The 26,255-nt window shown below is 52.7% G+C and overlaps 1 protein-coding gene across 3 annotated transcripts; it reads right to left on the reverse strand.

Annotated features, from left to right (window-relative positions):
- On the reverse strand, positions 1–24,342 carry KANK4 (KN motif and ankyrin repeat domains 4). 3 transcript variants are annotated; one of them, XM_062617540.1, is made up of 10 exons: positions 24,231–24,342; positions 12,629–12,711; positions 9,269–11,170; positions 8,221–8,332; positions 6,654–6,884; positions 6,008–6,095; positions 5,405–5,624; positions 3,932–4,074; positions 2,463–2,663; positions 1–1,680 (listed from the first exon to the last, which is right to left on the reverse strand). In XM_062617540.1, the coding sequence occupies exons 2-10, from the start codon at positions 12,642–12,644 to the stop codon at positions 1,579–1,581; spliced, it is 3,015 nt and encodes a 1,004-aa protein (XP_062473524.1). In that variant the 5' UTR covers positions 12,645–12,711; positions 24,231–24,342; the 3' UTR covers positions 1–1,578. The 3 variants fall into 3 exon arrangements, with proteins under 3 accessions (XP_062473524.1, XP_062473522.1, XP_062473523.1); XM_062617538.1 differs by having other exon boundaries at positions 9,269–11,173; XM_062617539.1 differs by lacking the exon at positions 24,231–24,342 and adding an exon at positions 16,047–16,297 and having other exon boundaries at positions 9,269–11,173.
- Between the last annotated feature and the right edge of the window lie 1,913 nt (positions 24,343–26,255).

Below are 26,255 nucleotides of genomic sequence, written 5' to 3' on the forward strand. Positions count from 1 at the left end.
TAAAGGTTAACTCGAGTTTATTTCTACATAAAGAAGGTAACTGCATTTTGGGGTAGAGTTATACAAAAAGGTGGACAGAGAATTGAGATAGTGAATGCTTCTGACTGAAAACATGAAGAAAGGGAAGAAAACAGAGCAGATGGCAGATTTCCATGGGAAAAAAAGAGGGCAGGGGCTGTCCTCTGCTCCCTGCAAGGCAGTGTTAGCAGTGTGTGAGGACAGGGGCTCTCGCAATGGCTTTGCAAAACAAGGGAAGGAGAAAAGGCAGCTCGAGAGACTCCATCACGATGTGAGCTGACATACAACCAACCAAAGCAGTCCAGGATTAACTTCTGCTTAGTAACAAAAACCAGCAATTAGCTTAGAAGGGAGATGTGCTTTTAGTGGTGGCAGGTAGAGCTGGGCGTATGAGGGTGTACTGGTGGTGGCGTCCAGGTCTGCCACAGCCTATGGAGAGCATCCACTGGCTCCTGAAGCAGCACAGCCTCATGAAATGGCATTTCCCAATACACAGAGACTTAATGACAGTATAAACATGTCTGGAAAAGTGGAGCCTGATCCCTCCTCTCCCTCCTGTGTGAGGAGGGATTGAAGAAAGAAGACCCCTGCCCTGTGTATGATTAGAGGTGATGCTGGACTGACACTGTGGTGGAGGAGGCCCTGGTACCAGCCAACCCCAGCAGCTGAATCACAGCACGCCTTTACATGGGAGGAGTAGTTTGGGTGTCTGCAAGTTGAGCACGAGGGAAGCAGAGAGCAGATACTTGCCCAGAAGGCATCTGCCAGCAAAGTCATCCCACAAAACTCTTGGATGACATTAACGCATCCTGGGACAGGGATGTGTTGTGACCTAGTGCCGTGCCTGGGATACCCGCATCCGCCCCACTGTGCCGGAGCATCGCGTGTGCCGATGCACGGTGCATGTCAATGGGCTGCGCTTCCCCGTTAGCTCCAACTTAATTAGGAAGAAGAAGAGCCATATGGTAATTCCAAACACAGGCAAAACAATGTCTGTGTGTTTGGGTCTGGCCTGCTCAAATATTTTCCTAGAGCATTAATTTTTAATTCTTACATCAGACCCACATAGGCAAACATAAATAGGATTTTATACTTTACATAATCCATCCAGCTTGTGTTTGTTGTTACATATACTGAATAATCACTGCCTGCCACTGCGTACAGAAGAGCTAATAATAAATATTAGGACACAAACTTACAAGTTAAATGAGATGCAGTTAAGTAGTTGATTAAAGGGACAACCATAATCTAAGGTTACAAAAGACTAAGTATTGCTCTTCTAATGTGCTTTTCGCCTTCATTTAGGCCGCTCACCTGCCAAATATATACAGGGAGGAGCGAGCAGGAGAGCTTGGAGTCATTTGTGGCAATGTGCATAGATTAGGGTGTGTAAGCTGGCTTAATGAGAATTAGACACGGGGAGCGTACGCAGATAACTGACAGGGTTCATGGCCCTGTACCTGCCGTGTCGGCCCTGGCCGCCGCGGCGAGCAGCGGGGCTGTGACAAGAAGGAGCTGTTTGATCCCCACTCCCTGTCCCGGCTTCTTCTCCCCGCTGGGTCACACAGAGAGGGACGGGCTCTGCTCGCTGTGGGCACGCAGGAGGGCGGCGATGTCCGCATGGGCAGCGCGCTGGGCCAGGGACAGTGCTGAGTTACCGCCCTGCGGGGGGGAGCCGGACAAGGCATTAACACCCAAACCCTGCCTCTCACCCCGACACCCCAGAACCCACCCTCAATCACCTCCACTTCTTCACTACAAAGAGAGGCTCTTTACAACCTGCCCCTGCCATGGGCAGCGACACCTTCCACTAGAGCAGCTTGCTCCAATCCCATCCAACCTGCCCTTGCACATCCCCATGGTGTTTTGGGACTTAACCTCAAGCACACAAAACGCATCCCAGCTCTGCCTTCTCCTGGTGCCTGTGCTGCCCCACAGGTCTTAGAACAAACTGTAGTTTAATTAGAAGATAATTGCATAACTATAAATGCAGCATTGTGCCCATGCAGGTTTCCACCAGCTCAGCTGGCCATGCTGCTTCCAGACCAGCATCCCATCCTGTATATCCACCTTAGGCAAGGATCTGTTCTCAGCTCTCAGGGGACAGTTAGCTGCTGCTTGTGTTTTGGAGGTGAAGCTCTGCTGATTCCACATGTCCAGGATTTCACCTGTTTCTTTAGGTTTACACTGGGTTGGGCTCTTCCCCCCAGTGCTTCTGCCCAGGCTTTGGCTGGGATGCAGGATGCTGCTGCAGCCACCCCATCAGCAGCAAGCACCAATACCAGGGTACTCCCCTAAAAGTGGTCCCCTGGTTAGAAAGTGGACTAAAGCTGCACTTCTTCCCTTAAAAACAACCACTCGGGGATTACTGCCTGCAAGTCATTATCCTGCATGAGCTTTCCCTGCCTGGTTTAGATGAGGTTGTGAATGGGACTGAGCCTCACCTTGTCTGTCAGTGCGACCTGGCAGCCGGGCTGGGCCAACAGGAGCCTGACGATGTCGGTGTTGCCCTGCCGACAGGCCACCATCAGGGCTGTTGTCCCCTCCTCGTCCTGCAGGTTGACATCAGCCTGGCAGGACAGCAGGGCTCGCACCATGTCGTCCCGCTCGTGGCTCACCCCCAGCATCAGGGCTGTCTGGCCTCCCTGCAGCCACACAAGGAGAAGATGAACACCGCAGACCCACCGGCCTGCTGCAGTCCTGCTCATTCAGTTATATAGGATAATAATAATCATGGAGTCCTGGAATGGTTTGTGTTGGAAGGGACCTTAAAGCTCATCCAGCTCCAACCCCTGCCACGGGCAGGGACACCTTCCACTAGAGCAGCTTGCTCCAAGCCCCTGTGTCCAACCTGGCCTTGAACACTGCCAGGGATGGGGCAGCCACAGCTTCTCTGGGCACCCTGTGCCAGCACCTCAGCACCCTCACAGGGAAGAGCTTCTGCCTAAGAGCTCATCTCAGTCTCCCCTCGGGCAGGTTAAAGCCATTCCCCTTGGCCTGTCCCTACAGGCCCTTGTCCAAAGCCCCTCTCCAGGTTTCTTGTAGGCCCCCCTTAGGTGCTGGAAGACTATTATAAGGTATTCCCTTAAGGAGCCTTCTCTTCTCCAGGGTGAACACATATATACTACATATATAATAATTAATGTTATAATTGCTTGTTAATATTAAATAACACTGGGGATCTTCAGCATGCATTGCAAGATATCTGCTCACTTGCACCATTACCATGCGGAGGGTCTTTGCACCATCATGGCCAAACTTCCTGGCTCCCAGCAGCCCCCAGATGTGGGTGCCCCAACCCTCCTGTGCAGTCCAGCTTGGGTGCAGACCAACTTTTACAGCTGTTTGCTAGAGGAGCTGGGTGAGTTCTTTGTCATCTCTGAGACCAAACTGTGAGTGATGAAGTGAGAGCTCACCAGCAAACCTGGGGATCTTGTACACCTGGTCCCCCATGCACCACTTCCCTGCATTGCCTCTGATTTCTTAGGTCAGAAAAGATGTCTCCCCACACTTTCTGCCTTCCTTTAGTCTCTTCATTGCACCCAGCCCTCACGTCCCCTCGCAGGGAGCTGCTGGTTGGTGGCCATGCTGCAATTCAGCTGAGGTGGCTTTTGTAACTTGTAGGAAGCAGCAGCTCCAGCCCAATGTCTACTGCTGAGCCTCAGCCTGATGCTGCACGCTCAATGTGAGGAACACGAATTACATCCCACCGCCACCCCCCAAGATCTCCATGGGGACGTGATGCTGCCGCAGCCTCAGTTGGCATCACGCAGTGATGGCTGCAATGCAAGAGGCTACGAGCTCAGCAGGAGTCACTTTGTGGATGCTCTTGCCCGCTGCAGGCTGGCTGCCCTGCACCCATGGCACGATCCCACCCTTGGGGTTCAAGGGAAGCAGACCCACGGGCACGCACCTGGGCCGCTCTCAGGTTGACATCTCCCTCCTTCAGCAGCTTCATCACCACCTCCATGTCCTCGCCCGTCTCAGCAGCCGCCAGCGGGGTGAGCATCACCGCGGTGTAGCCAGCGCGGTTCTGCAGGTCCAGGCGGCACACGCCTGCGGGATGCACCATGGAGGGGAAGGATCAGCCCCGTGATGAACGGAGGGAAGGGGGAGCAAAGGGAGGTACAACTTTGGGGCATCTTATATTCCCAGAAACAGGAGATTCCATGATCATACAGGAATGAGGTTGATCTGTGTTAAGCATCCAGTCTTGTGAGCACAGCACTGAACGGCTCTTGGTGCTACGCATTGCTGCAGTTAATTACAATTGCTGGGATCAGCTCAATTAACTGGGAAGACCGTAACCAAAAGGAAAAAGGAGGGGGGACAACCACTGCCTTGGGCACGTGCTGTGGGCTGTTTGCTTCAGCTCTTGCAGGAAGAGAGCAGCAGAAAGGTGACCATCACCCCAACAGGCAGTGCGAACCCATCCTGGCCCTCTTTCAGTCACTTTTCACCTCAAAGAGCCTATTTCCAGCTCACCACAAGGGACGAGCTGTGTCTAATGGGTGAGGGCTTGGGTCCAGCCCCGTCCTGGGACCCAGCCACTGCTGGCACCCAGCAGCAGAAGGGGACAAACGGGCACAGCTCCGTGCATGGCTGCGGCAACAATCGGGTTATAGACGTGAATGGAAACGTGCCATTTCCCGAACATTTAACAGATTGTCTGGCCCATGAGAAAAGGCCAAAGTGCCTCCATTCTGTCAGAGCTCCTGCGCGTTTCCCCCCATACAAGCTCAGCTGAGACGTTCTCTTTCTTTGCAGCAAGAGCTGGAAGTTCAATAGGTTAACGTGGAGCTTTCCTGTGGCACTGGGGGGCTGTTACGCTCTCAGGGGTCTGCTCCTCCTGCTCCATGATGTGGCATTTGCTGCTGCAAGCAGCTGCAGAGCCACCCCATTCCCCTTGGCCACAAAGACCCTGAACCATCCCCACTGCAAAGCCCACATATAACAGGGCTCTGAGGGCACCAATGAGCCTTAATGTCCCTGAGGAGCTTCAGCTGAGACCCTCACCCATGGCTGATCCCCAACCTGGTGGACCTTCTCTCCATGCTTGTATCTTGGATGGACCTCATCCCTTCACTTGTCCCTTGGGTGGACCGTGGACCTACATTTGTCTCCTGGATGGACATTGGCACCATGCTTCTCTACTGGATGACTCCCTTGCAAATAGGTTGTAGTTGGTCCCCAGCCCCACCTCTGTCCCATTTCCTTTTGCTCCTGGAAGGACCCTGGACCTCATTCACTGCTTGCCATGTGTGGGACTGTTGATGGACCTGGCTCTGCACTCCGTGGTCATCCCCTGTGAGGCTGCGCCCACTGGCACAACATAAAGTCACTTCCATATGCACAAAAGCCATGGCTGAGCAGTGGCTGCTCCTACCTGTGTCCAGCAGGAGCTCTGCTATGGGGAAGTTGGAGTGGGACACGCTGTAGTGAAGAGCCGTGTTGCCGTTCCTGTCGGCCAGGTTCACCACCACCTCCAGGAGCTGCGGGTCCATGGCTCCCAGTGCCTCCAGGTAGGCTGCGAGCACCTCGGGGCTGGAAGACTTGTGGCTCGACACCCGGAACCACTCCTGGCTGATGGAGCTCAGGACGTGCCGCTGCAAACACCGAGGTCTGTGTTATACCTGGGGTACTCACCTGGAACACCAGCCCCATCTCCTCGCCCTGCACTGCTTCATCCTCTGCTCTGGCATTGCCCAGAGCTTGTGGGTTTGTGATTGCTGCTGTAGCTTAAGGGGGAAAGGAATTTCCTGTGGTAACTCCAATGAGTAAGCACAGAAAGCATCCATCTCCCTTTTTTTTCCCCCCATTTTCCTTTCTTTTTTGGCTATTCTAAAACTGACTCAGAGGCCGTTTCATCCCCCTCTCCTCACAGAGCTCTCCAGGCACTGCAGGGCACAGTCTGCAAAGTGCCATCGGGATTCTCCTATCCATTAAATGTAGGAGCCGCATCTGAAATGGGGTTGAAAAATATCCATACCAGATGCTTGTCACTTGTGGTGCTGATTTCAGAGAGGTGCTTGCTGAGCAGCTGGCAGTCGGCAAGGAAATCTTCAGAGGGTTTGCACCTACAGGGAAAATACTTTAGTAAGTCCATCATGGGACAGAACTCGCATGGAAGCAGGAAGGAGAACATGCAGTTCAGAACAGAGTATGTTCAACTCTTCTTTAAGTGCTTAACTTCATGGACACAAGCTGTCCCGTTGACTTGATGCAGATTTTAGGTACAAAGTTAAGCACTTAAACAAGTGTTCAAGTCCAGATCTGTATGGTCAACTTCGTTGCAAGTTCAAGTGGGAAAAAACCCTTATTCCTGAATCTGCAAAGAACTTTACTGTGAAGCTTTAACATGAGAGGGGAGAAATGAGCTAATTCTCCCCAGATATGACTCACTCCGTGTTTTCCACAGTGATGCATGGTGCCTGAATCAATCCCCATTAGATTCTGTAGTAACCCAAAAAGTATTTAGCTCTTTAAAGCTTCTTCCCATGTCTACAGGTCAGCAGCTGCCTTTCCACCCAGCAGATGCAGCTCTGCCCCCAGCCTATATGAGTGACTGAATGCAGTGCTGTGCATCCTGTGGCTGCAGGACCATGATGGAGAGCACAGTCACTGGTTTTGATTACCTGTCATCCTTGTGCTCAGTGCAAGGGGCTGCTTCTGCCAACGGCTCCTGCAGGTCACAGTCCTCACATCTCCCCTGCGAGGAGGTCCCGGATGAAGCCCCTTTCGTTTCAGCTTCAGCTTTCTCCTGCGTGGGCTCCAAGTCCTCAGCTCTCCTCTCCGTCTCACTCTCCACATCGCATTCCGATGGGCTCTCTTCACAACTCGTGTCTTCGCTTGAAGTCGTCTCATAGCTATTTGAGGACACCACATGTTATTCACTCCTTCCCCATCCGCAACCACAGGGCCCGACCAGGACTCATTGAAGACACCCACTGACTCCAATGGGCCTTGGATGAAGCCCAGAGCGATGCACAAGTTAGAGGATTAGAGCCACAGCCAAACCTGGGGTTAGTCTTTTATTGCCTTCTTAAGCCAGCAGGAGCGTGATAGAAGCAGTTAATCAGAAGCAGGCAAGGTTACTTCAGAGACTACTCAGTTGGTTTGGAGGGATGTCCATTGCACAAGTTCCAGCATGGCCAGGCAAGGGCTGTGTGCCTTCTCCTTGCTGGGAGCTGCTGGCACGCTGATGGGAAGCCATAGGAAACATGGACTGCTGGTCAAAAACTGTGCTTGCAGCTCCAGCACAGACTTCAGTCCACCATTTGAGCAGCCCCACTAGAGAGACTTCTCTTCTGGGTGTCCGAATGTGTTAGTAACAATAGCATCTTCCATGAGACCCAACATTTCACTCCAAGGGATCCCAAACTGGACGAGATTCCTCTACTCGCTACAAGTTGTACCAGTTTCAGCGACTTTTGGAAGAAGCTCTACACAACATGAGCAATACCTGATGAACCCAAGGGCAGTAGCCATTGAGCTGGGACACCAAAGAAGCGTAAGTCAGCAGGAACCAGCATCCAAACTTGCACACGTATCCGTTTGCACAGTGAAGGGACAGTGAAATATGTCCTGCCCTCTTCATGCCAGCACACGTGCTCCTCAGTACATGTGCCAATGCTGCTCTTAGAGATGTACCTACAGCACATATATAGGTATACAGATAGGTAGCTCAAAGGCCAAAGAGTGTTAGACACTGCATATACACGGTGTTGGAGCACAACCTAAAATACAGGTGTCCTTCACCATGAGGTAATTCCTTCTTTACTGAAATAGTCTTTTTTGGCCCCTGAACCAAGCTGTGCTGGCTGTCACTGGAGCGTGGAGGCAGGTTAGTGGCAGTGTGTCCATCCAGGCAATGCTGACCTCCTCCAAAACCCACCAAAGGCAGTGGGAAACTTCCCATGGACCCAGCTGGGTTTTGGATGGGGCCCCACAAGATGGGTGTGCAGAGAGTGTCAGTGCCCCAGGTGTCCCTCGCTGCTCTGAAAACACCAACATCCTTTCTACAGGGTTACTTACAGGTTATCAGTGCTGGATTAAAGAAGGGAGAAAAGAGGCTCCATTTCAAATGGCCTTTTAATCAAGAGGTTTGGAGGGGGAAAGAGGGGAAAAGAAGAATGACTTCTCCAGCGATACAGAAGACATTACATGTCAAAAGGCAGTTTTAGCTTCTGGACGGATGCTTACCCACCATTTACCCCAACAAACTGAAGATTCTTTTTGGTCCCATTGCCTCCTGCATGGAAACCATAACCTTTCTTTTTCATGATGGATTTAAGACTTGTGGTTGGAGAAGTTTCTAGCAAAATACAAAATATTCATAGATTAATTAAGCAGATGTGCCATAATGATCAGTAATTATTCCCAGCCTCTAGCGACAAACTACAAGTCATAACCATGAGCTTCTTACTTCATCTTATGAGATTCTTCCTGTGCCTTGCAAAACTACGGATGCACCTGGCCACAACCTGAACCTGCCCTCCCACCTTTAAAATATGGGTCTGAAACAATTCCAAGTGGCAGGGAATAGGAAGGAAGTGACTGGGAATTATATATGCATCCTATGAATATAAGTAGGTTTTACTTTTGTAATAATGTCTTCTTTTGTATGTTTTCCAATATACTAATGTATGGGAAATCTCTTATATACATCTCCTATAATACTACATGGATGAGTCTTTCCATCGGACTTTGAACAGTCTCACTACATATTGCTTATAAGTAATAGGTCACATCTATCTTCAAGGCCCTCCACAGCCCTCAGTGAACAGGCAGCCTTTGGTTTTGGATCCTCATCATCATATAAGCTAAAATTACTTTGGATGAACGGGAGCGGGTCTTTTCCCAGCTCATGTAGCTTGGATTGGTTTTGGTTCTGGTGAAGCCCATGTTGATTTACCCCAGGTGAGCAGGAGTCCCACATTCTTACAAATCTAATCCAATTAAGAAGAGTGGTTGGTTGATGGAAGTGGCCACAAGAATGGCCACTTCTGGAAGCTGATCCTGTGCGTAACCGAGCCACAGCCTTACCAGCTCCTACATCGCTTTGTTTGCTTATTTCAAGATCACATAGCTTATGATGTGCAGAGATTTCCCTTTCTCATACATGTTTTGGAGAGGCTACTTCTGATCAGACTGATATTAATTATACCACAGCATCACCCCCGCTCAACACTTGAATAAATAGGAAGATATTTGGCCTGTACACGTTGAAACCTATGCCAGTATTATTTACCCAACTGTTGATAGTGGGTGTTCGAATTCTCCTTGTCCGCAGGCCCTCGCGTGGAGTAGGCAGACAGCAACGAGTTTAAGGAATTAACCAACTGGTTCTGGATGGAGCTCAGCTTGGAAGCCGGCTGCTTAATAGCGCTCGCCAGCTCGGGGTAGCCATGCTCCAAGCACAGCCACTGCTCCTGCAACAGCTCCTGGATCTTTTTTACATATTGGCCAATGGGGTCAACAGCAGGGAGATCCTCGTGGTCCGGGGAATCTTCCTCTTCCAGCCCATCCCGAGGTTTATCTTCTCCAAAGCCGCCCCTGTTTTCACCTGCCTTTGAGCCCATCCTTGCTCCTCGATAGCTTTCTGCAGCCCCGGCGTGAGCAGCGAGGCTCTGGGTATCGTAGCTATTCCTGTGGTTCTGATTGTCGTCACCGAGGTGCTCATCAATCTGCAGCGGGGTGAAGCACGGTGCATGAGGTCCAGCCTCGATGTTGGCTTCACAACGTCCACTGACACCGGTGTGAGCCAGTCCCTGATCTCTCCAAGCACCCAGCTCCATCGCCTGTGTGTTCATGTTGCCTGCTCTGTGGGCGCTGCATCCTATGGATCTGGTGGAGACTGGGATATTGACATTGATGCCTTTATCATGGGCTTGCTTGGCCACAGTTACCTGCCAGAGGTCGGTGTTCACCGCAGCATCGGAGCACTGCAGAGCCCCACCGCTCCGCCTGGATGGTGACTCGGCCTCTCCGCTGTTTTCGCGGCTCAGCTTCTCCTCCAGCTGAGCTTTGGAGCTGGTCAGGAACTGAATGCTCTTCTCCTTCTCCTTGATCTCATGATCCTGCTGCTGCAGCACTGCCCTGACCTGCTTGAGCTCTTCTTTCTTCTTGCCCAGCTGCTCCTCCAGAGCAGCAATCTGCTGCTTCAGCGCAGCAACCCCGCCGGCATCCCCAGCATCGCAAGGCTGAGGACCACGGCTCTCCTTGCTCTCTCCAGCCAAAACACTTCCCTCCTCAGCCTTCTTCAGCACGTTCAGAGCGATTTCACTCACGCTCAACTCCCCTTCCCCAGGGTTCGTGCTCTCCTCTGCGAGCTGGAGGGCAGCAGGTGATGCTGCTTCACCCCCAGCCAAGGCGGAGCGACCGCTGGCATTGGCAGCATCGCCTTCCTCACCTCCACTCTCCATCACCACCTGCAGCTGCGGTGACGCCGCAGGATGCTGCCACGGGGGCTGCAGCTGCACCAGCCCCGGGCTGCCTCCACTGGGCTGCCCCAAGGAGACATCCCGCTCCACGCTCATTCCCAGTGGGAGGTGTAACACAGTGCTGTCAGAGCCAGTGTGAATAGCGCCTTCAGAGCCGCTCTGCTCAAGGCAGTGCTGGGGAGGTGGCTGGAGGGGCGAGGGCAGCCTGGGCTCCCCTGTCTGGCTGGGCAGCAGTGCAGTGGGCATGCTGGAGGCTCGCAGGAGCTGCGGCCGGCTCTGGAGCTCACCCTCCTGCCTCCCCATCTCCGCCTGCTGCCGCGTCTCTGCCAGAAGGGCTTTCCTCCGGTAACTGGGCTCATCGGGTGCAGGCAGGGCTCCCTCGCTGGGCAGGAGGGGATGGAGGGTTTCCTCTGCCCCCAGCGATGCCTTTCGCTGCGGGAAGGCGGCGGCGGTGGTCCAGCTCTTGCTGGGGGCAGGCGCGCATCCCCGGGAGCCGTTCTCGGGCAGGCTGAAGTTTCGGGGCAGGGTGCTGAATTTCGGCTGCTTGGCTCTGCGGTGGATGTGGACCCTCCTGATGGTGTTCCCTTTCTCGATGTCATCCACGTACTTCAGGAAGTCCAGGTCCAAGTGAAAGCCGTACGGCGTCTCCACGGAGTAAGGCAGGCTGCGGGGCTGCTCCTTCTCCCCGTCGGGTTTGGGTGCCTGGCTGGCTGCTGAAACAACCCAAAAACAGAGAGATGGGGAATTCTGATGACAGCAAAAACATGAACTAAAAGTAAATGTTTAGAGTTTTATGGCTTTTTCATCTCCGTTTCAGGCAGGTGGAGGCTCGGGGTGAAGCTCAAGCAACACACTCAAAGGTATGATCCTGTTTTCTAGAGGTGAACCAGGTAATTGTCGCACTGAAGAAGCTGGAATGTTGCTGAGATCACAGCTCTAATTGGCAATTAAGCAAACAGCAGGATTTGCAGACAGAGCTACGTGTCTGTGTAAGGATAAAAAGCTACCTGATGTCTAACAAACCCGGCTCAAAAACAGAAGGTGGAAACAAGCTGTGACAACTGCAGCTTTTAAGGCTTTTTGGTTTGGGTTTCACTTTCCTAAGTAGTGCACAGCAAGCAGGAAAACCATCGCACTGCTTCATCTGCAAACACCAGCTCACAAATTATGCTTTGGGATTGATGGATACAGCACCGGGCAGAGGCTGGACGCAGACAGCACCAGCCAGGGCTGCTTTAGAGAGCTGCATCCATGCGAAACACGTGGTTCCCAAGGTGACCGGCTGCACGGCACCCAGCACAGCTTTTAATTGAGGAAAATCACCACGGAATGCGTGACAGTTTGTCCATGCAGCCACTGCAGGCAAGCACACGGCTCCAGTAGCTCGGCTCCTGGCTTAATACAACTTCATATCATCACATCCAGCCTCTATTAATTCACAGCCCCCAAATTTGGAGGTCTAAATAGTTAAACCCCTGTATTATTGCTTGTTCTTATGTAGCAAGTCTCCCAAATCACAGTGGTTTGGGCTGGTTTGCACCTCTGACTAAAGGAGCTGTGCCCAGTGAGGATGAGCTGCTTGACCAAGAGAAACCAGGTTTCATGGGGTTCAATGTTTCCATCCTGGTGCAGCACCTGCATGGGGGCCAGGAGAATTTGGCAGGGTTTTGGTGCTGCTCGGCACTGAGCATCACTGAGATGCAGACTCCTTTCTGATGGGAAGCAGCACTTGAGAGTCAGAGGAACAACAGAGGGAAAATATCACGTAGGGTAAATACAGCACAAGAGCAAAGCCCCAACGGACAGAGCCTTGGGTGACATGGCCTAAGGTGAGGCGTCCCTACCCATGGCAGGGGGTTGGAACTGCATGGTCCTTAAGGTCCTTTCCAACCCAAGCCGTTCTGTGGTGGGAGCAGAGATCTGTCCTACACACTGCAGAGGACAGGAGGACAAATGCATGCTGAACTGAGAGCTGTGGCCATGTTTTTGCTGCGGTTTAGGAAGTCTGCATAATACATGAATGATGCATTTTCCATCTCCTGGCTCTACCACCTATCTATAGAAAACAGGTTATTTACAGTCTTTCTGGTAAGGAAATTACTTCAGGCCTTGGTTGGGTTTCTTTTCAAGAAACAAATGAGCAAACAAACATCCTGTAGCTTCCATACCATCGGTCTTCTCCATGGTGTGGTCTGTTCGGGCTGTCACTTAAGCATCTTCTGACAAGCTAGGGCAGATGAGTCTCTTCACCCTTGAGACAAGAAACAGATACTTCTAATTTAAAATAAAGATCAATCATCTGAACTTAATCTCCCCTTAAAGCCTTACACCTCTTCATAGCCCCCCCCCCTTCTTCTTTCCCACATTACGCACCCGGACTGTCTGCTAAGCGCTTTCAAGCTGCTTAAATCAATAGCTCCTTTCCCCGTGGCAACAACTTGTGCTTCATAGACACATCCCAGGTAGCCAGGTCTTATAAAACATCCCCTGTGCTACAGATGGTTTGACTGCAAATGAGAAGAGACAAGATATTTGGGGTAATTTCTACTGAGCTTGAGATAGATGACACAAGGACTCTTCATTGACTCCTGTAAGCTGGATAAATCCAGCAGAGTATCTCTGGCAACAGCAAGGGATATCAGCTATACACAGAAATTACTGATTTGACACCTTTTCATTTTCTAAATCCACAACAACCAAAGATTCAAAATTGATGGTGAAGTTTGTTCAAATGAAAGCCATTACTTCAGCGCACATCCATCCTGTTATAGAGGACCTCACCAAATTGCACTAAACCACAGCCAAATGGCTTTCAGATCAGGTACACCGTGAGCTCCACATCTTTCCTGGCCCGTAGGCTTCTCGTTTAGGATTTTCCTTCAAGTACCTAATTTGATTCCGGGTCGCAGATGATCCCACAGCCGCTTGGAAGTCCATCACTGCTTGTCCAGTGCATCCCTGAGCTATGCGAGAGTCCCAGGGGTAGGACCAAGCAGCACAAAGCCTGTGCCAAGCACTGGCTCTCACCTCATTGACCAAACCATCAGAGCCTGAATTCAGTTTCTGCTGCAGTATTTCCTGAGGGCTTGAGCACCTGACCATGCTTCCAGAGCTCCCTACGAAGGGGCTCAGCCAGCCTTTACTCCTCACTTTACCTGGCGCTGTACTTATCCAGCATCAGTGAGGTGGATTTCCTATTTCCCTAACCCTATCCCTAACCCTTTCCGTTTTCTCTTGTGCAGCATCCCTCAGCAGAGCCATCTCTCGAGACCTCTGGCTCATTCACTATCACAGGAGCAGCTCTGTTTTGCTCTTCTTCTCCATTCTGCAGCTTCTAAATTCTCCTTTTGCCCCATATTTTTGCATTATGAAACTCATCTTTCTTCTTGTGGCCATGATAAGATAACTGGTTCTGAAGTACAGATAAGATACAGAGAGTATAGCAGCACTGCTGTCACTCTCTTCTAGAAGCACTTTCTTGGTCTAACTGCAAAGAGCATCAGGAGAATAAAGTCAAATCCTGCTGTATTGTTATCATAGGAGAGATAGTTTGAAAGATTGAAACTTTTTAAAGAAACCATTAGTTCTGTCAATCAGGCAGACACGTTTATTGTCAGTGTATAGCCCTGATGGAAAGTTGCAAAGGTCCCAACCCAAGACCATCCAAACATCCATACCGCGACTGGTGCCTCCTCGATGCTCTACAGCCAGATGGCAACGCTGATGCCCATCCAACGCCATGTGAGCTTCTGAAACACCTTGACCAGCAGCCCCCTGATGTGCTCTCCAATTAACTGCGTATCTATAAAGGGCAATTTCTTCTGTCTCCTCCTGCCAACAAGCAGCAGATGCCAAAACAAACGCTAACCTCTTGTTCAATTGTTGGTTCTTTTTCTTACCTTCCTGATTACAGTCGACCACAGACCCCAGCTACAGGCTGACCAGCTCCACTTCACTCTTCTAGGTCATTTGTTTAGAAGGGGGGTTGGGAAAGCCAGTTGATAGGATGCTTTTCAATACCTAGATAACTGCATCTACTTGGTTCATTTATGAGCTGGCTGGGTCCCAGCTCTGCAGCCCAAATTGATATTCCAACTTTCCTCTTTTGACCAATCTACTTCGAAATCACCTCGTAAAAGGATGCTGAATACCAGCTTGCAGATGTTCCCTTCTCCCCCCTGGGGCAGCTCAGGCACGGGGGGGGATGGATTAGAGCCAAAAAACACGGCTCTTTGGACCCCATGGCTGCTCTCCAACGCCTGTCCCTAACAAGGATGATATAAAAACTAGGAAGTGATCTGCCAGAAGAAGCTGTGCACCCAGTGTCCAGCCCACAGCTCAGGGCAGGGGAGCACTTTTAGGTGGGTCACAATCCTGTCAGCCTGACCCTCTGTCGGGTTCTATAGTTGATAAGTTTTCCTCTATTGAATACAACTGAAGAACACTGATTTTCCTCTCCAGGCAGGCGACATCCCCACGTGCACAGCATCACTGATTGCTACCTTTACTACACAGGAAGGCTGTGGGGAAGATTAATCCGGAGTTGAATTCCGTTGCTTTTCTCAAGGCAGGAATAAGTAAACACAGAAGGAAAACAAGAAGCCAAATATGAGAAGGCAACAGCACAGAGTGAAGTGGTTTTATTCCCTGGGGCAGCACATTTGCAGGGACAATGTACTGCCTTTTTAACTAGCCTTGTCTCAAACACTGGCTATTTACAGGCACGTTTAACCCCTGTTTCTCTCTGTCCAACTTGCCAGGCAATGTAAGTGTCTGCCTGCTCCCCCATCCATCCCAGCCAGCAGAAAGGAGAGCACCATTCCACCCCAGAAGATATAAAGAACAAATATCACGCCCCAGAAGAAATAAAGAACAAACCATTACACCCCAGAAGATATAAAGAACAGATTAACCACAAAGACAAGTATATATGATTTTCATTCTCCCAGAGCATCTCGCTAGCAATTTGAAATAGGAAACGGTTAACCCTGTGGCTATAAATAAGAAGATAATTCATCCCTGCTGAGCAGCACATTAGCACAGTCTCATTAGCTATAACACACATTTTTCCTGAGCTCTGCTGCTGTGTTCTCCTGCACTGCAGCAACGGCTTTAGCACTTCATGGGTGAGAGGAGAAACTACCGTTAGAAAGCATCCTGTCCTGTTACCTTCCACCTGGAAGCCCATCGGGGAGCAGAAGCGCTTGCCTCCCTCAAAAGCATCTTCTCCCATGCCAAGAGCCGGCAGTGAAGGGCTGGGAGCAGCAAGCATGCCTTTTCCAGTTGTTGGAAAGTTGGTCACTGAGCAGTGACCTTGCCCAGGAAGCGAATGCAAGTTTAAACACAAGAAGCACAAAAAGAGGGATTCATTTTCCGATCGAGCAGCCCCATCGCTCTCGCACGACCTTTCCGAGGACAGCTGGAGCCCGCTGCATAAACTGAGTTACTTTTCAGAGCACCGGTGTCTCTCTCCATAGAACACAAACCACGGAGCGCTGCTTGGGCTGTCACCGGCTGCCTCCCTCCCTCCTCAGGAAGGGCTATGGAGAAGACGGTCACTTATTCACACCACGGCTCTTACTATACCTGATGCTGCAGGCTGCAGCCGGAGCTCGCCCTCCGCATGCTGCACCCTCCCGGGCTGATCCCATTAGTTATTCTGCGGAGCGCCTCTCCCAAGGAAACGCGAGTGGCTGCTGTGCTTAAAAGGCGGCACCTTCGGTAGATGCTGCAGAAGGTCTCAGCGTCCTCACCTGATCCTCCCGAAGCCCCGTTCCCGTGCACGGAGCAGAAAACAGCCCCTCAATGCTTTTCCCTTCTCCCCGCAGCTCCGGACCCTCACGTCACGCCCATCCATCCATCGAGATGCTGACCAGGACAGGGTGACGGCGGGAACGCGGCCGTGCGTAACCATGGCGCAGGCAGAGGATGCCTGAGCCACTGTGCCGTGCCGGGATGCTGTGTGATGGGATAAGGAGCCCCTGGACCCCTGTGGGACTCTCCGTATAGAATCCTCCAGCCCTTTGCAGTGGGGTATCGATGCAAACTTCACACTGCAGGCAGGGAGAAGCTCATAGAGGTGTGATTTCGGGCAGGGTATTCCTGGCATGAAGCTCAGCAATGGGCAGAGCGTCCATCCCAAGCCCCTGCACCCCTGTTCCTATAGGGCATCCTGGATTATTGCACCCCGAGGCTGGCAACAAGGGTAAAACCCCTCAATCTCTGCACTGAACTTGCAACAACTTCATGCTAGCAAAGGTAGAAGGGTTCAGACACTGTGCAGCTCCCCACACCCCCACCGTGAGCCTCTTCCAGGGTGGAAAAGAGTATCCCGAGAAGTGGAAGCATCCCGCTGGGACCTGGGGGCTCTCACTGGGGACTCGTATCACAGAGCAGCAGCAGCATGGCTCCCACTGCTCAACAAGCAGCAGAGCCAAACTGCTCCTGTTAGCAGGGGAAAAGCCCCACTTCCGTCACCCCGTGTGCAGAACGGAGCTGCTGGCACCCCTCCAGGCTCACCGCGCTCCTGCCGCTGCTGAAGGTAACTTCAGTGGGTTAAGGCTGAAGTTTTGCCTTTGCAGGAAGGGAAAGAGCCTGAGCCCGCAGAGGAGCAGCAGCGCTCCCCTTGGCAGCGCTCCCCAGGGCACGGAGGGGTTAACTCCTTATCCGAGGAATGAAAAATGACACACACACACACACACACACACACACCCCATTCCGGCAGCCTTTCCCAAACGCCGCCTTTCCCACGCGGCTCCAGCATCCCACCCCAGCCCACAGCGCTGTGACTCGGCGCCGATGGCTTTCTGCCCTCACAAGGAGTGACAAGCTCGGGGTTCAAGCTGAACCCAAGAGCGCGCTGGCTGATTTTCTGTTGAATTCCTCTGGTTTAGTTCCACGGGTGCATCTTTCCTGAGCCTGTTCTGCACTATGTTCTCTAGGCAGAGCGGCACGATGGGATAAACACGCACGTTTCTATGTAGCACTGATTTTAAAGCAAGTCAAAAAGAGTTGTTTCGTTTTCCCACTGGGAAAACCTAGCAGGAAGCTTTTCTTTGGAGCATTTCCCTAAGGCAATTACATACATAAGACCCACAGTTTTTCCCAGATTTAATCCCCGCAGGCCTGAAGGAGGGCTTGAAGTCTGCGTGCCCTGAAATAAGCTTTTAATCGGGAGCTGTGGATGGATGGAGTCAAAACGTGGAAGTCAATTAATTATGGGTTGGTGTTTGATGGGTCTATGACTGCTTCTCATAGCACTGCCCTATGGGGCCAGCGCAGGGTGGGAAATGGGGAAACGTTTCACCTGGCCACGGCCTGAGATCATCCCACGAGCGTGAGAACTGAGGTCATGGCCTAAAATCGCTGCTGTTTTACATTGTGCTCCACAGCTGTCAGGGGCGATTTTGCTCCCATGGATGAGAGGAAGCAGACGGCCACAAAGCAGCTCAAAAGCCAACACAGCGGTCCCTGACTGTGCCCACAATGGCCACCACTTGGATGCCCACATGGGCAGACCAGCTGCCCCCCTTTCTCTCCCCAGGCAGAATCAGAATCCCAGACTGGTTTGTGTTGGAAGGGACCTTAAAGCTCCTCCAGCTCCAACCCCTGCCACGGGCAGGGACACCTTCCACTAGAGCAGCTTGCTCCAAGCCTCTGTGTCCAACCTGGCCTTGAGCACTGCCAGGGATGCAACAGACATCTTGCAGCCCCTTTAGGTATTGGAAGGCTGTTACTGGGTCTCATCTGAGCCTTCTCTTCCCCAGGCTCTAAGCCTCCCAAACAGCATGTTTGGATTTTGCCCACCACCCCCTACTCCCCTCCACCACATGGACCCACAAATGGAGCTCACCCTCGGTACCCAAAGGGTTACTACCCAAACCAAACCTGCTCCATCCAGGCGGTCTGCTCTATTGCACAACAGCCAGCAGAGCTATTATTGCAAGTGGACATACCAGGAATAAATACAGCCTCTCGGGGAATATTTGTTGTACAGATTGCTGTTTTCAGTGCAAAGGAAGAAAAATAACCCCTTTCCAGTGTTCCAGGGACATCGACACGGGTGGGATCTCTGCTGTGTGCTGGTGGGCTCTTATCAGCTGCCGGCTGGCACAGGCACGGGAAGGAGTTTCCTTCCATGGGGAAAAAAGAAGTTTGGAAACTTCATGGGATCACATAAATAAAAGCATTTAAGGTCCTGGCTTGCCTTGCAAGAAGCTGTCATGAGGTTTTCCAAGGTGAGAGGAAACATTGGTTCTGGTGTAAGAGATCTGCCCATCAGCCGCCTTCCTGGGTGCATTCAGCATCACAACTGTCACTGCCAAGGGGCAGAAGAGAGCCGAGCAGAACCGAAACTGAAGTGGGGAGAGCAGATGGTGCCTGAGCCCAGGAAACCCACATCTATGAGCTCATCAGCACCCAGAAAGGCAACCTTGCAAGCTGGATCCACGCTGGTGCCACCTGACTGCACGTGCTGAAGTGGAGCAGGGTGAGATTTGGGGATACAACGCCAGTTGCTACAAGGGACAAGCAGAGGTGGTAGAGGTGACAGGTGAAAAGGTGTGGGGAGAAAAGTCATGAGCTCCCCCTGCAACCCATCAGCTCATGGTTGCACCCGTGGAGAGGTTCAGGCTGGCCTCGCACTCTCTGCCAGCCATCATCCTCTCTGCAAAATCACAGAATCCCAGACTGGTTTGGGTTGGAAGGGACCTTAAAGCTCCTCCAGTTCCAACCCCTGCCACGGGCAGGGACACCTTCCACTAGAGCAGCTTGCTCCAAGCCCCTGTGTCCAACCTGGCCTTGAACACTGCCAGGGATGGGGCAGCCACAGCTTCTCTGGGCACCCTGTGCCAGCGCCTCAGCACCCTCCCAGGGAAGAGCTTCTGCCTAAGAGCTCATCTCAGTCTCCCCTCGGGCAGCTTAAAGCCATTCCCCTTGGCCTGTCCCTGCAGGCCCTTGTCCCAAGCCCCTCTCCAGGTTTCCTGCAGCCCCTTCAGGCACTGGAGCTGCTCTCAGGTCTCCCCTTCAGGAGCCTTCTCTTCTCCAGGCTGCCCCAGCCCAGCTCTCTCAGCCTGGCTCCAGAGCAGAGCTGCTCCAGCCCTCACAGCATCTCCATGGCCTCCTCTGCACTCGCTCCAACAGCTCCACGTCCCTCTTGTGCTGCTGCCCCAGAGCTGGATCAGGGCTGCAGGGGGGTTCTCCCCATAGCGCAGCAGAGGGGCAGGATCCCCTCCCTGAGCTGCTGCTCACGCTCTGGAGGTGCAGCCCAGCCCCTGGGCAGGATGATGTGCATGAAGCAGCAGAGGGGGCTGGAGCCAGGGGCTGCTCCCATGGGAAACATCCTGGAGCCATGAGGAGCCTCACCAGTGTTTCAGAAGCAAATCAGTATCATTAACACAGCACCACTTAATAAAGCAGACGATCGCTTTCAAGTGTGCAACCCTCAGCAGCCGCCAGTACTTAAACCAGCCATTTCAGGCATCTTTTCAAGTGGCAGCAATAAAGTCGTGTGGATCCTGATTTTATTAAAGCTGCTTATTGCTGTTTAATAAATGTCATGAGCTTCCTGCCAGCATTTCCATTAGAGACGGGTCAGGACGAGATCTGGAGGTATCGGATATCCAAACTCTCCCCCTCTTTTATGGCTCACCGGGAGGGGAAAGCGATCACATTCAGCCCCTCCTCTGATAACCTCTTTTCCAACTGACCTTCAGCTCATTCCAGCCACACTGTTATAGAAGCTTTGGTCGATACTCATGGTTTTATCCCATGTCTTGGGAACGGCGGCGTTCTCCCTCGAGTCTCCTTTCCCAGAGCCAGGCGATCACAAAACCACCTGAAGCCATGAATCAGAAGGCACATAAAAATCTCAAGTGCCCCATTTCTAATGTTCACTCTTTTTGCCTCAATCCCTGGAGTTTGGGGGGAGCTACTGAAGCCCTCCTTTGGCTTCTGGTCTCTTCCAAGCTCCTGGTTTCCATCTCCTTGGTCTTGGGACAGCTCAAGCTTTGCTGCCGTGATATTGGATAACTTCCCTGTGGTCAAAAGACACCGCTAGCAGCTTTATGATAATGGGGTTGTCCTTGGCTTGGTCAGGGCTTGGTGCATCGTTGGGGCTCCTGCACTCGTCCCACTCAAAAGCCGGACCTTTGGCTCAAGCTGGAATGGAAACATCTTCCATTTCCTAAGGAAAACCAGGATCCTTTGGGTGGTTTCAGAAGGGGAACCATCAAACCAGGGTGCTCCTGCTCCTTGGGAAAGGCTCTTCCAGTTTACTCTAGCTCAGGTGCTTGCCAAGGCATGTGATGGACAGGGAAGGAAAGGTGCTGAGCCATGTCCAGCCCCTTGGTGCTGAGAGATGAGACACCGCAGTCTGTGGAACCCCAACACATAAAGAGGGCTTCCTAACCCCACCAGCCTGGGAAAACAGCAATAAGTGCATCTGTGGTTGTGAAACCCCACTGGCAATGTGATGTCTGTCCTGTCAGACCCTGTTAGTAGTTCCATCGTCAACATAGGTCCCCTTCTGCTGAAGGTGGGATTTTCAGGCGCTTCCAGGAAAGCTCTGTTCTCTGCAGTCCTATGTTTCTCTTCCCTGGGTAACCACTGCAGTCCCCCATGGAGACACGAGGCCGTTTTATATCAGTCTCTGGCTCAGGTTGATCACACTCATGGCAGGTTTAAAAACCTCCACAAACGGGAATATTTATTTTCCAGGCCACATGAAAACACTCCCCACGTTGATCGGGACCATGGAAGGGATGGAGATGCTGCCTTTCCCCTCCAACAGTGGTTTCCACAGGGATGCCAGGAGCTGGGAGCCCTGCGGCTGCATTCCCACCTGCTCACCCAGCTTATGGGGAGGGTTTAGGCAATGGGGGGGTTTCATCCAGCTTTTTGGCCAAGCTCAGGTTGGACGTTGTTGGTTTATTTCCAGCTGACTTGCACTGAGATTCATGCTCAATCCTGATGGACAAGGAAATCAGCTGCCCCATCCCTGGCAGTGTTCAAGGCCAGGTTGGACACAGGGGCTTGGGGCAAGCTGCTCTAGTGGAAGGTGTCCCTGCCCGTGGCAGGGGTTGGAACTGGGTGAGCTTTAAGGTCCCTTCCAACCCAAACCAGGCTGGGATTCCATGACAGTAAGTGCTTTTTCACGTGCTGTTTAAACCCTGGAATGGGCAGGACCTGAGGCTTTCCGAGGCACAGAGCCGGAAACAGGAATTCCACTGAGGTCTAAAATAAATAGGGCTGAAGAAGGAGCTCTCTGCAGCCAGTTCCTCCCCATCTCTCTCCCCTTGTACTGGCAGTCTACAAACGTGCATGGTGCGGGATTTCAGCCCCAAGCCACGGGCTCCTTTGCACCCCCGAGGTGGGATCAAGGCTTTATTGACCAAAATCTGTGTGCTGCTGCTCCTCAGCAAGGCAGTCACATAACCCCTGTTATACAAGGCACCGAATGGAAAATACAATAACTTTCCATATTGACTTGTTTCTGTACCAAATGGGGCCTCGTGCATCCTTGGTGCTGCTCCCAAAGCTCCCCTGACAAGTCCCAGCCTCAGATGTGTAACACCCCATGGTAAACATGCGACTTCCAGAATATTTGGCAGCTTTAAAACCACAGAGGGAAGGACCTGAATCAGCAACGAGCTTGTGAATGAGCTTGTGTTCATCTGGTACCGGCCATCCCACAGCATCTCAGACTGCTCCTGATGTGAAGGGTGCTTTGAGACCAAACCTCTCCCTCCTAAAACGCACCCACACCAAGGGATGGGAAGCGACATCTCCCTCCTGCTCGGCAGCAAGTAAATCTCAAGGGGGTATTTTGGTCAGCTGAGGATGAAGGGATACTTTGTGACCCCAAATTGGAAAGCTCCTGAGGGAACGGGGCAGCCCCAGCACTGCACAAGAGGGGTGATTTCTGCACCTGGGAGACGGAACCTTCTCCATAACTGGGCTTTTCACAAAGGAGCCAAATGTGAGCCTGGTTTTCCTGTTCACAAGAGGTTTGGAAACCGACAGAGCCCATAGCAGCAACAGGCTCCTCCCCATCTTATCTTCCAGGTCCAGGATTATTTTAATGACCCAACAACTGATCCCGCTCACCGCAGATTCCCTGGCCACGTTCATCACGCCGTTGTCGTTTCAGCAGATATACCTATTTAATATTACAGCCAAAGCAACAAATAATCATAAACCCAAGGTTACGGACTCCTCCTCTCATTGATCATCTGGGGAATCATTTGGAAGATCAGCTTTTTCCATTTAATCCATCCCAAATCAAACCCAAAACAGCGGGAAGACTGAAAAAGGCATGGTGGGAAATGCTGGTGTTTTTCACAGTGCTTCCCCACCACTCTGTGGCTGCTACCCTCACCCTGCATATGCAGTGGTTTTGGGTGCTCACTGCCTTCATTTGGGCCACACAGCTAAACCATTAATTTCTGGTTTAACCTCTAGACAAAACAAACCTTTCCTGGCGGTGCCACATCCTATAACTGTGAGGAAAACGAGATAACCCTGTGCAATACAGTCCTGCTTCCACCTCTGCACGGTGAACAATCCTACCCAGAGCATCCAGGTTATGACACCCTCCACCCTGAACTTGCTTAGACCTGCAGCTGAGCTTATCCAACCCACTCTTGGCCATCACCCATCTCCTCAAGGACCACCCAGCCTCTTCTACACCGATCTCAGGTCTGCAGCTGCCCGTTCACCCTCGCCCCGATTGCTCCTGGAGCCATCAGAGCCCTGCACGTCTGTGTGAGAAGTCACAGCCTGAACCCTGGGACATGATGAAAGCGCTTGCACAGGGCACGCCTGGTCCCGGCAGAGCTGCGCTGCTCGGAGCGAGGCAGAGGCACCGCTCATCTCATCCCTCCGCCCGCTGCCGCGGGAGCAGCCCCTCTTTCGGCCCCCTCAGGATGCAGAAACCCGGAGCGCAGCCTGGCCTCGCTCTGCAGAGCACAAACATCGCTGGGGACAGGAACGTTACCGGGCCAGGAGTTTCCGTGTCGGGATGGCTGGAAAGTCGGCGAGGAAAAGCGAGCGACCGTGCTCAGCCGTGGAGGCTGGGCTGGAGCTTGTCTGAACCACATCTTCACGGCTGGGGGGAGGTCTGTGCTAGGGCTTTGAGGCTAAATGCAACTCTGGCTGCTCTGGGATCCTGGGGACTTCCGCTGCGTTGCCCGGGGCCTGGGGGCCCTTCCCAGCACTCATCTGGGGTCCTCACCAGGGCTCGGAGCCTCCCTGCCCTCTCTCCGGGCATCCCAAAAGGGTCCCAGGGCTTCCTGCCCTCTCCCCGCTGTCCGGTCTCGCTCTGCGCCTCCATCCCACACCCAAGGCTACACTGGGAACGCTCCTGTCCCGGGTGGTTCAGGGCTGCTGCTGCCACCAGGCAGCCCCTTGAGGGGCCAGGCACCCTGAGCACCCTTGGAGCACCCTTCAGAGCGCACCCAGGTATCCCCTGAGCACTCCCGGAGTCCACTCCGGAGCATCCCTGAGCACTTCTAAAGCATCCCCTTGGAGCATCCTCCGGAGCACCCCGAGCGCGCAGTGCCACACACCCCGCCTATCGCCCTGGCACCCCGCAGGCATTCCCGGAGCATCCCGCGAGCAGCTCCGGAGCAATCCCGAGAGCGGGAAGGGAAGGGAAGGGAAGGGGGGGGGCGGTCCCACGGTCTCTTCTTCCCCCCGGCTTCCTCCCGGGCTCCCCCCGCCCGGTCGCGGTCCCTGTCCCGGTTCCCCCCCACCCCGTCGCAGCGGCCGTACCTGGGAGCGGTGAATCGCGGCGGTACCGGCGGCCCCAGTGCCTCCTGCGGGCGGTGCCTGGGGACGGGGCGGGCCCGAGGCAGCGGGGATGGGCTGCGGGCGGGTCAGCGGCAGCCAAGAGGAGCGGCGGCTGTGGGAGGCCAGAAATCCACTGGGGTTTTATGGGGTTTTTGGTTTTGATTTTCTTATGACTGCGGCATTGTGCTGGGCCCTTTTTAATGTCATTATTTATACTTTTCCAGCTCATCCTGTTTGCACAGATGCACATCAAGAGCAGTGGGAAGGGGAAATCTGTGGGGATGGGCTGAGGCTGCAGAACTTGTAGGGTTTGTGTGCCAGCTGTTCTCTGGCTCAGCTGCTCAACACCGTCCGGTTTCCATCGGTCCCTTGTACCTTAGTGTGACTGCGTGGAAAAGGTAAAGAAAATTATGGGAGGACTTTATATGGGTCTTTCAGTACCTTAAGGGGATTGACAAGAAAGATTGAGAGGGGCTTGGGACAAGGGCTCGTAGGGACAGGACAAGGGGAATGGTTTTAACCTGCCAGAGGGGAGATTTGGCTTAGATATAAGGCAGAAGCTCTTCCCTGTGAGGGTGCTGAGGCTCTGGCACAGGGTGCCCAGAGAAGCTGTGGCTGCCCCATCCCTGGCAGTGCTCAAGGCCAGGTTGGACAGAGGGGCTTGGAGCAAGCTGCTCTAGTGGAAGGTGTCCCTGCCCGTGGCAGGGGTTGGAGCTGGAGGAGCTTTAGGGTCCTTTCCAACCCAAACCAGTCTGGGATTCTATGAAAATACAGTCAGCTTGAGGTTTTAAGCCTCCTTTTGGGCCTTACCCTTTGCAATTCATGTACTTGTCACCTCCCCGGCTGCAGCAGGTCACTACAGGGACAGCTCTTTCCTAGACTTTGGAACAAGCAGACACCAGTGGTTGAGTGACCTTCAACACCACCTTCAGCTTTAGGTGACACTTTTCCTTTTGCTTGTCTGGAGACACAGAGGCAAACCCCAGCCCTGCTTCCTGCTGTTCCGGAGCGTGGGAGAGCAGCAGCTCCAGCAATGCTGGGGGTGGATGCATGGCCTCTGCCTGAGCTAAAAGCTCAGCATCATCCGGGGACAAATGAGGCTCACTGTGATTCCTCCCTTCCTCAAGAGGAGCCCAGATACTTTTCCTCTCTGAGAGGTAAATGCTGTAAATAAGAGTCCTTAAGCTCCCACCATCCCATCAGCACTGCAATTAGGTTTTCGTCTCCAGCCTGAAAAACACGCACACGGTTGCCAGAGCCTGGCTCAGATGGGTCAGTGGATGGCCAGGGCAAGGGGGCTCTGACCATGGGAATGAGGGATTCTGAAGCAGGAGCCCTGAGGCACAGCTCAGTGCAGGACCACGTCTGGGCTCAGTCCTGGGGGATCCACATCACAGGAGGGGAGCTGAGGGCTGAGCTCCAGCCACTTCCCAGTGATCCCAACTAATCCAGGGAGGGAGGAAATTTCCCATTACCCACCCGGGAGTGATGGGGGCCCTGCACGGTCAAGGTTGGCATCCAGCTCTGTCTGTGCTTTTTCCCATGTGCCGAACAAGAGGAAGACATTTCCTGATGATTTTAACAACAGATCAAAGAACCAAGGGAAAAGCGTGTCTTAGTGGAGTCTTTGGGCTTCATGCCATGAGGACAGCCCTGCCCCTGCTGCTCAGGTTATTCTGGCAAGGCCCAAAAGAGAGGGACCATGAAATCAGACAGATTTTTTTCCTTGGTTGGTGGAGGCGGGAGACGGCTCCTACGTTATTTTCTTCTCCTGTTCCTGAAAACAAACCTACTTTGATGTGCAGTTGTGGCCTCTGGGACACAGCAGCTCTCCTGCTGTTCCTGGGATGGTGCAGCTTAACCACTACCCATCCCTTCGGCTCATCTCCAAAGCCGTGACACTCCCTGAGCTCTAACAACTACAAGGCTTTTGCAACAGAAACCTCGGGCACCTGCAGGGAGCTTTTGTGGTCACAGGCATCGAGCTGAACCTGTGTTTTGTTCTGT

This window comes from Pezoporus occidentalis, unplaced genomic scaffold, assembly GCF_034315485.1.
Source record: "Pezoporus occidentalis ecotype Australia unplaced genomic scaffold, CSIRO_AGI_Poc_V1 ctg198, whole genome shotgun sequence".
Taxonomy (NCBI): domain Eukaryota; kingdom Metazoa; phylum Chordata; class Aves; order Psittaciformes; family Psittacidae; genus Pezoporus; species Pezoporus occidentalis.